Here is a 10,560-nt window from a genome sequence, read left to right as displayed (position 1 = left end):
AAGTCGAAAGGGAGGAAAAGCCAAGAGACAAATAAACTTTAGTTGTTTGAGGAGAGAAAGATGTCAATGCCATCTCATTGCGAGGCTAGTTTATTTAGCGAGAGAGAGAAAAGGGAGATCCTAGATAGGATCAAGGCAAGGGCCGGGGGCACTTGTGGGAGAAAAATGATCGCCTGCATGTGTGAAGAATCTTCTCCCCCATCACCACCCCCATTGCTGATCACTAACAGTTGGGGCGTTTTTTCAGCAAAGCAATCACTTCGGTGACAAGGATGAGCTGTTCGTCTGCATAGTTTATCATTGGCAAAACACTAGCTTTAATTTCATCTCCGGTCAGCTATCTACCACGGCATCAAATATATATATATATATATATATATATTCAAAGAAACCATACGTATATATACGTAGAAATGGAGACCAGCATATATATGAACAAGTAATTTCATTTTGCATTCGTATATACGTGGCGTTTTGGAGTAGATTTTTTTTAGTGTGTATATATATGTATTTCTAGATAAATAAAGAAGAATGCGTGAACTGAATTTCCATCTCGCTGCCAAACTCCTGTCAGGACAACAGAAAAGAAGGCAAAGAGGGGGGTCGAGAGGAAATTAAAACGTACGCAGAGACTAATCAAAGAGGGTCATCAGCTTGCTAATCAAGTTATGATGAAGGTAATGGACAGTGCTCCATTAATTGCGTTGGCGAGATCGATTTGGCAGAGACTAGCCCCCTCATGATCCCATCTTAATAAACCCCCAAAACAAACAAACAAAGCCTTGATAAAAGCTGCCCATCCAATGAGTATATGAGACACATTCCCCCTTCAAAAAAAGGGGGCCAACACCCACACACCGATGCAGGCACAAAAGCAAAGAGATATTGACAAAGCCCTTTTTTTCATCTCACCTTGCACACACACACACACAACCCCTCTCTCTCCCTGGCTTAAGCTATATATGATCCCCTCATGCCCCAGCCCTTTCTACAACACAAACACATACACACACAATGCACCTTCACCTTTCCACCCCATAAAGCCTCCCTTGGCACCCCTATCCCACTAAGGAGCAAAAAGAGAACCAAACCAAGGCAGCTGCTGCAGAGGCAGTAGTAGTAGTAGTAGAAGTAGCTGCTGTGATCTAGCCTCTTGTGGTGGTAGCTCTAGCTCTAGAAGTGGTATTGTGGTGATAAGCTTAAGCTTAAGCTTATTAGTGATCCTCTCCCTTAAAAAGAAGAAAAGCTCCTTGCAGTTATGGCACTGGTCAAGAGCCACCACCAAATGTTGGCCTCTTCTTCCACCTCGTCCTCCTCACCCTCCTCCCAGCAGCAGCAGCCTCCACCGCCGGCGTCGAACTCCTCCAGCCTCGCCGCCGCCGCCGCCGACCAGCCCTCCCCCGCCAAGCGCAAGAGGCGCCCTCCCGGCACGCCAGGTACGTATATACGTATGTGTTGGAGACATTGATACCATCATGCATGCATGGTGTTCGATCATGGAGCCCGTGTGTACGTAGACCCAGATGCGGAGGTGGTGGCGCTGTCGCCGAGGACGCTGCTGGAGTCGGACAGGTACGTGTGCGAGATCTGCGGGCAGGGGTTCCAGCGGGAGCAGAACCTGCAGATGCACCGGCGCCGGCACAAGGTGCCGTGGCGGCTGGTCAAGCGCCCCGCGGCGGCGACGGCGGCGGAGGACGGCGGCGCCGCGGGTGGCGGCGGCGGCGCCGGCGGCGGCGCGGGCGGCGGAGGGGCGCGGAAGCGCGTGTTCGTGTGCCCGGAGCCGAGCTGCCTCCACCACGACCCGGCACACGCGCTGGGCGACCTCGTCGGCATCAAGAAGCACTTCCGGCGCAAGCACGGCGGCCGGCGGCAGTGGGTGTGCGCCCGCTGCGCCAAGGGCTACGCCGTCCAGTCCGACTACAAGGCCCACCTCAAGACCTGCGGCACCCGCGGCCACTCCTGCGACTGCGGCCGCGTCTTCTCCCGGTACGTACACCACCCCCTCTCCTCCTCCTCAAACCTACGTAGCGTTCATGGCGGCCGGCGACGCATGCACTACTACTACTACGTACGAACGCTAACCATCCATGATTAGCGATTGATACGATGACGTTTGGGTGGTTGGATATATATCATGATTATGTGCATACGTAATTAGATCTTGGAGTATTTAGATTTAAAGAGATGAATTTCGAATTGTTTTTGGTGGGAGACAGGGTTGCATGGAGATAAGACAAAAGCTATGGTACGTTTCAGGGTTTAAAACCTGCCACTGGGCTGTAGATATGATATCGCCACTCGGAGAGAGAAAAAAGAAAAAAAGAAAATTAAAAGGATGTGTGTTTTTGTAGCCGACACCAATTGACTAGCTATAGTTTGATCTGATCGATCCGTTGTTTAACTGGCTAGCTAGCTGACCAAAGAAAGAGCATATTTATGTACGGACTAATTGGATCGGGACTATTACTACTACTTCAGGTTCTTGCTGTTGATGCATGCTGATCACTTACATACATACATCCTGCTAGGTAGCTAGGGTCCAGTAGTACGCATATATCCATCGAGATTAATCGAAAACTATTTTCTAGCTAGACTGAAAAAGGGAGAGAAAAAATTAAATCAGAGGAGATCGATGAGATCATGGAAGAGATGAAAAAGCAGGGCAGACGCCTGGCATATGATCGTTTCGGTGGCGGGTTGCGGTAGGACCGAAAATTCCTACAGGAAAGCGACCGCATATCGACCAAAAACTGTCTCTGCGCATTTCACCCAACAGCTAAGCTAAGTGTAGTAGTAGCAGCGATAGCTCCAGCTTCCGGCCAGTTACGCTGATAAGATGGCTGGTTGTTGTAGTCCTAACTCAAAGTAAGTAAAACATGAGCGCCACTGTTTGTTCATGTGCAAACATAATGCCTGCCAGAGCTAATCAGCCATTAATAGCTTGTAGGAGTAGCATTTTAGCATGCGAGTTACTAGCAGCTATTTATGGATCTTAATTCTGTGAAAACTTATCAGGTGGCTGTAGTAACTGCTATCGTCACGTAACTTTAACCACAAATTACTTTTAAATAATTACTTCCTCCAATTCATATTATCGGTTGTTTTGTCAAAGTCAAACTTCTTTGTTTATAGGAAAAAGTAGTAACATTTTCAACCCAAAACAAATTTGTTACGAAAATATATTCAATTATTGATTTGATGAAACTAATTTGGTGTTGTAAATATTATTATATTTATCTATAAACTTAGTTAAATTTAAAGCGGTTTGATTTTGACCAAAGTCAAAACGATTTATAACCTGAAATGGAGGGAGAACATTATAATTAAGAAAACTTGTGTGGTTATATTAATGATGATGTACACTTCGGTAATATAACATATTTTTAAGTAGTATTTATTTTTTTCCAGAAAAATTACCAGAAGTTTAAACCTGTATAGTGACATAGCCAATTATTTAAGAATGTAGTATATAATATCTCTATCAAATATAGCAATCAAGTACGTGATAGGATAATCCTGACCTGTCTAGATTTACAGTAATAGAATTAGAATGTGTGTTTGATCCCGTAATAGAACGGACACTAGTACTACATGTAGATGTCCTAGGGAGTGAGATGATGTGGACGAGGCAAGGTGGAAGGTGACGAAGCAGAGGTCGCTAGGTAGGTAAAGACAAGCTGCTCCATTCCTCGGACCCCCTGGATCCACCACCAAAGTACAACCACGCGCGGACGGGGCACATCACCAGATCGCCCGGAGCTAAGCTATACACAGGCCACCATGTGCACCCATCCATCATCCATGCACACACAACAGCATCATCTCCTCCTCTGTTTTTTTCTCTCCAGGACAAGAGCTTCCCACTAGGCGATCGCTTTAATAATTGGCAGTAGCTAAGCCACACTCTCTTGTCACTGACCGGCCCATAAATATACCGGACGAGCAGCAGCATCAGCAGCATATGCAGCATGTTTTCCCCTGCAGATACCGATATGATCGTTGCTTCTTCCATATGTCGTCGTCGTCGTCGACGACTGGTTTTCTAGCTCGATCAATAATGGCGTAAGTGCAGGCGTCATCACTAGCTAGCTGTGTGTGTAGTATATGTGTACAGTGCTGCTGTTGGTTGGTCCCTTGGACGGACTGGTCGCGCGTGGCCATTTAGTCAGCAATGGAACGTAGCTAGCTTCCTTGATGGGTTTAACGATGGCATATGGTGGTCCATCCCATGGGTTTCATCTGGTTGTCTCATGCTCTCATCGATCTGTCAGTGTGTGTCGTGTTCGAGATCGATGCGTTGCTTTCGATCGATCTACATGTACAGATGATCGATCAGTCGATTAGATCGATCGCCGTGTTTTTGTTGTGTTTGGTGATAAGATTGTGGTTAAGTGGTATGATTAGTGTGTGCTAATGGCGGTGGTTGTGTGTGTTGGTTGCAGAGTGGAGAGCTTCATAGAGCACCAGGATGCGTGTAACTCTGGACGTGTGTGCGGTGAGGTCGTGCCCGTGGCCACGACGCTGCCGGTCATCCGTCCCGCGGCGCTGCGGCATCATCACCATCATCCGCCGCCGCCGCCGCCTGAGCTGCAGCTCCTCCCGGCGTCCACCACGGCGCCGTTGGCCGCCGCGTTCTCGTCCAACTCCACGACCACCGGCTCCTCCTCCCACGAGCAACACGCGACGACGATGACGACGACGAAGCTGCAGCTCTCCATCGGCCCCGCCGCCGTCGTCGCCGCGGCGTCCGGCGGCGGCGGCGCCTGCGCCGCGGCGGCAGGAGGGGAGGAGGAGGAGCAGCAGCGGGAAGAGGTGAGGCGCGCGCTGGAGGAGAAGACCGCGGCGGACGCGGCGCGGGAGCGGGCGCGCGAGGAGGCCGCGGCGGCGGAGCGCGCGCTGGAGGACGCCCGCCGCGCGCGCCACCGGGCGCGCGGGGAGCTCGAGAAGGCGCTCGCGCTGCGGGACCACGCGGCGCGCCTGATCGCGCAGGTGACCTGCCACGCGTGCCGGCAGCGCTCGCTCGCCGTGATGTCCATGGCCGCCGTCGACGGCCACGGCGCGTCGGCGGTGGCGCGCGAGCACCTGAGGGGCGGCGGCGTCGGCGCCGGCATCTAGCTGATATGTACATGCATGCACATGTACAACTTGTACGTTCACGTGTGTACGTGCACGCGTATGTATGTAAAGCAAGGGGGGTTGGGTGACGACGGTGTAATTCATCTTTTTTTTAGCCGCAAATTGATGAAGTGTACGTAGTTTCGTAGGTCGTTTCGAGCTTCGGTCGATTGATGTCATTGTTGGGAAAATTATCAAAGGTGGTATTTGCAACTTTTGCATGAATGCACCCTGGCACCATTATACTCCCTCCGTATCGAAATATTTGACACCGTTAACTTTTTAGCACATATTTGACCGTTCATCTTATTCAAAAACTTTTGTGAAATATGTAAAATTATATGCCTACATAAAAATATATTTAACAATGAATCAAATGATAGGAAAAGAATTAATAATTACTTAAATTTTTTGAATAAGACAAATGGTCAAATATGTGCTAAAAAGTCAACGGCGTCAAACATTTCGAAACGGAGGGAGTAGTTTTTAGGGTGCTAAAAAGTTGCTCCTTTTTTTTGACTGGAAAAGTTGCTCCTTTAATCTGGACTGGTAATGGTTCTAGGTTACTACTTAATGGTGTATCGCTGCATCAATCTGTAAATGATACTTCAATCACTATAAAATAAATTAATGGTGTATCGCGGCATTAATCTGTAAATGATACTTCAATCACTATAAAATAAACCGCTGTTTTGAAACGGAAATGTCTGACTTACACTGAACTTTTGACCAGTCCGGTTTACCCCATAAACCACAAAATTAGACATTTTTAACCCTAAACTTTTCAATCAGAATGAAGTACTCTCCCACTCAATTCAATGCGGTTTTGGTTTCACGTAACATGTGTAGGCAATAATTTAACTGATGTGATAATCCAATTAACAAAATAAAATAAAAAAAATTGGTGAGGCCGACCTATTAGTGTTGCTGTTGCTGCTTGTTTACCTCTCTAGCATCCTCTCTTCTTGATCTCTCCATCCTGAAGCATCTCTATGGTTGGGTTAGCCTGACGATGTCCTCCCATTCCTCCTCCCTCCGTACTCTCTCTCTCTCTCTCTCTCTCTCTCATAGAGCTGTAGGATGCCATGATGCCTTGGCTTCCCTTTCCTTCCCCCTTCTTCCATCCTCTCCCATGGCGACTGGCAGCTAAAGGCACGTGGATTGCACCCCAAATTCACAGTGCCACAGAGAATGGAGGGGGCGATAGGGGCAAATCTCAGGAAGGGAAGAAGAGGCGTAGTTTGCCATCTTGGGGCGAGAAGGAATATGCCCCCTCATCACCGGGAAGAAGTAATTGTGGAAGGGAATTTAAGCGGCCACAAGGTGGTGGCGTTGACAAGTTCCTACCTGTTGCCACGTCTACCTGGTTGCCCCTTTTGTTAATCTGGTAGCGTCAGACCTTGCCTATGTTGGTTCAGTTGTGTACATCACCCCCATCACCTTTGCGGGTCAGCCTGCAAATGGGGCGGGTCGGCCCGTTGGACCGCTGGCCCGACCCTCAAAATTCGGCTCCAGAAGGTTTATGGGTCGACCCATATAATTTTAGGGTCAAACGAGTCCAGGAACCAGTGCACCCTGGGTCGACCCGTAATCGGCTTATCACAGCACTGCGTAGGGGCGACGCACTCCTCAGCTGGATCGAGGCGGCGGCGGCGGCTTCAGGTTGGGGCGACGCGCCCCCGGCTGGATCGAGGGCTCGAGGCGGCAGCGGCGGCGGCGGCAACGGCGACGACGACTTCAGGTTGGGGCGACGCGTCCCGGCTGGAGCGGCGGCGGCGGCTTCGGGTTCGGGGCGACGCAGTCCCGGGCTCCGGCCCGGCTGGATCGAGACGGTAGCAGCGGCTCCAAGCTTACAAGCTAGGCGGCGATGCGCTCCCGCTGTCCATTATTGATTTAGCCCAACCTTGCTTCAGGCTGCAGCTTCAGCAGCGACGACGCCGGCGATCATCAGGATTATGAGCATGGAGTGTGAGTGTTCTTTGTTATTGCGTCTTGGGCAGAAGAGCATGTTGTTAGATTGGGTGTCATTTGCTTGATGAAGTACTACTGGTTGCTAGTAGTGATGTTTGTGTTTTAGAATGCGAAGATTTGTGCAAAGGAATCACAAATTCTGAATGGAACATCTAGGAAAGTTAATGGAGTTATATCTGTTTCTTTAAAATTTCTAGATTGAATTTTCTGAATCTAATTCAATTTGTTTTGCTTTTGCTTCTATTCTGAATTGTTTAACCATGATTTGTCAATTTATATTATCATCTTGTCCGGCTGCATTTTATTTGATGCTTATCAACTACTGAACTCTGCTGTCTTTGCATGTCGCTGCTTGGACAAGTGCACTGTTATGTTGTCAGGAGTAGGAACCTAACGGGGCGACCAGTGCCACCAGAGAGGGGCGGGCCAATGTTTGTCTCTGGTTTCAACTGGTGCCCAAAAGCAAATGGGTCAGAGGGTATAGGGAACGGGCCGACCTGCCCCGCCCCATTTGCAGGCTGAATTGCGGGCTCCACCTTTAGCTTCTCCGTCACCGGCTTTCATCCTCTTTGCTCCCCTCCTTCCTCCGGCACCTGTGCATACTCCTCTCTTCCCTCCTTGGCACGGGTGGCGTAGATATATAGGTTGACCCTAGAGAGGAGCGCAAGTAGAAAAGAATATGAAGCAAACGACATATAGGTATAGATATTTCTTTCTTTATATATATATAAGTTGATTATCCCACCTGGTTGATTGAGTGCCACCTGATACAACGTTGCCACGAGAGTCAGGGGGGACTAGGGGAAGCATGCTACACCAAACGTTTAGGGGGGCAAGTCAAACATTTTCTTTTCTTAAAATGATTATGCATTTTTTTTATATCTCCATCCCAAAATGTACCATTTTTTTACTATTCGGGAACATAGCCAACAATTATTTTAAGATAGTGTGAGCACACTCAAATATGTATATATGGGATCCGTTACTCATTGTCAAAAACAAAATATATTATAGTATTGCCGTGGATAAAAAAATAGTAGGATATTTCTAATAGTCACATGCGGATTGATTTAATTTCGTTGTATTTTCTCTATACTAAAATATATTAATTTCTATTTCCCTACCTACGTACCTTTGCTTCATGAATTGAGAAATCCCAATTGCTAGAAGTGAACATATTTATTGACGGACGTAGTAGCATTGTATTTGCTACTTCCTATCTCAAAATAAAAGGATTTCTGGCTACATATATATCTGGATAAACACGAATAAAAAATATTTATATCATGGGATGAGGGAGTAATGTCTCTTGGATTTACTTAAGAAATATATAGCCATATTTGTGTTGCGATTGTATTAGAGCTCTAACACACACACACACACAAAATATCAAATTACAGCGTTTGGACAAAGCCGCTATCAAAGACGTAGTAGTACAATATTCTAGGTACGTAGATGAAACGATCTCTTTAACCATACCTCAATGCATATACAGTACTCATCTTAGACTCTTATTAGTGAGCAAACAAATACAGTAGTTGTGGCAACAGGGATGCCATTGCATGATGCACATCGTTCGAGTATTCGACTCGTTTACATCGAGCTGGACTCAGCCTGGAGTAATAATCAATCTGAGCCAGTATTTTACAGCATCAGTGCGTCACTGAAAAGAGGCTGCAGCGGCGTCAGGAGGAGGATTCAGAGGATGCCGTTCCTTTCGCAAAAGGAACCAAAAAACGCCTTTACTCATCCTGCTTTTAACCGCACGATCCAGGCGCAGAGCCCCCCCTTCCCGGTCGGCGCAGCTGCGAGCAACTGCAGCGCGCAATCCATTTCGTCACCCAGTGCGCTCTGAATTCCCCGTGAACTCTGCCGCAGTAAAAACGCTCGATTACCTTCGCTTTTTTCCTTTCTTTTTTTTCGCCCAGTCCTCCTGCACAGCGAGATGAGGGAATATGCCCTGATTTTATACATGGCTGGGCCGGTCTGTGGGGACGTGTGTTCTTGGGCTTCACCACATGGCCTGTTCGGTAGTAAAAACTTTGCCTCATCTGAAACAAACCTGGCGACGTCGCGGTGACTTTTACCAGAAGGGTACTCGAGTCGTTTTGCCAGTTGCATTCGATCTCTTCGATGGCGTTGTCAGTCAAATGTGTCGTGCCACTGTGTGCCTGTGACTTGGCCACATCGTACGACCATCCGGCGAGGTACAGTGCTAGTATAGTATACAAGTTTGCAAGGATTTTGTTTGTACGGTCGAAATGTTCAGAATTGTTTTGCAAGGGGGCAATGCCAATGTGTCAGAGCACGCTCTTGGGTAAATAATCATCGATGGAGTACTACAGACTACAGAGTGCTCCAATGTTGGAGCTCCCGGTCGAATAGATTGTGACAATGTAGTTTGACCTACTCTAGCCGCTTGCAAAGCATTTGCAAAGCAAATGCTCCTCCGATGACTACTACTGGTTCCTTAGCTAGACACCGCCCTACCTAGTACTCCTAGCTTAGCTATGGTGGCAACTTGACAAGCTTGCATTGGCGACCAACATGTGATTCCATAAAAGCTGTGAGGTGAGGTGAGATGCCATGAGATGATCGATATATGTAATACACTCTTGCAAAGCTTTGCCCCTAGTACGCTTTCTTTCTTCTTCCTTTTTGTTTGATTCTTCTCTTTTCTCAAGACGTGATCGATGCGAGCCGCTTTTTGGTCGCACGTATCGGCGTAAGCACGCTCTGCCAGGGGCCCCTGCACCGGCACGACGCTGTCACGGCGGCTCGTGACGAGACGAGGCGCGGTTCGGTTGGTTGGGCGGTTGATTCCGCCGAGATCGACGAGGACGACGCGACGACGCAAAAGCTAGCGACGTTCGGTTCGGCACGGCCGGCGTTCACAATGCGTATAACTGGCATTCAACCTTAGGCAGCCCCAGCCAAGATTCCACGCCACGTCGGATGTTTCCGTTACCAAGTGAAGAACATGGAGCCTAAATGAGTCGCATGTTTCTCGTCAGATTTGTCAGGGATTCGTCTGGATAGCCCACGACGGCCAAGGGAGGAGGGCTACCGGACGGAGAAGAGGACGGAAGGCGCCACCGAGGAGAGGGTATAGGCCACGCCGCCGCTCGTCGTCGTCGCCTTGGACAACGGGCGCCGACGAGGAGGGGAGATGGGATTTGGCACTAGCAAGCTGAGGGGAGAGGGGAGATCCGACGAGCCGCTGCCATCGCCCAAGGCCAGATCTAGCGAGCCCAGATCGGATATGGCCGCCCCGCCTAGCGCCATCACTGCTCGGACCACCGCTTCTCCTGACGCTATTGCCGCTTAGGCTGCTGCTCCGCCCGGCCCCCCCGCCACAGTGGAAGGAGAAGAGGAGAGCGTGCAAGTCGCCGCTCGAGCGTGAGAGGGAAAGAGAGAGAGAGAGAGAGTGGAAGGCATGATAGAGGGGAAAAAAGAGGAGAGAAGGGACTTCTG

The 10,560-nt window shown here is 48.9% G+C and overlaps 1 protein-coding gene across 1 annotated transcript; it reads left to right on the top strand.

Annotated features, from left to right (window-relative positions):
• Window positions 1-861: 861 nt before the first annotated feature.
• LOC127766982 (protein indeterminate-domain 16-like) lies at window positions 862-5,328 on the top strand. Its single transcript, XM_052292175.1, has 3 exons — window positions 862-1,436; window positions 1,518-1,986; window positions 4,443-5,328. Exons 1-3 carry the CDS (start codon window positions 1,259-1,261, stop codon window positions 5,113-5,115), a joined length of 1,320 nt encoding a protein of 439 aa, XP_052148135.1. The 5' UTR covers window positions 862-1,258; the 3' UTR covers window positions 5,116-5,328.
• Window positions 5,329-10,560: the final 5,232 nt, after the last annotated feature.

This window comes from Oryza glaberrima, chromosome 3 (assembly GCF_000147395.1).
Source record: "Oryza glaberrima chromosome 3, OglaRS2, whole genome shotgun sequence".
NCBI classification, from domain to species: Eukaryota; Viridiplantae; Streptophyta; class Magnoliopsida; order Poales; family Poaceae; genus Oryza; species Oryza glaberrima.
This window is presented reverse-complemented; position numbering and strand designations above follow the sequence as displayed.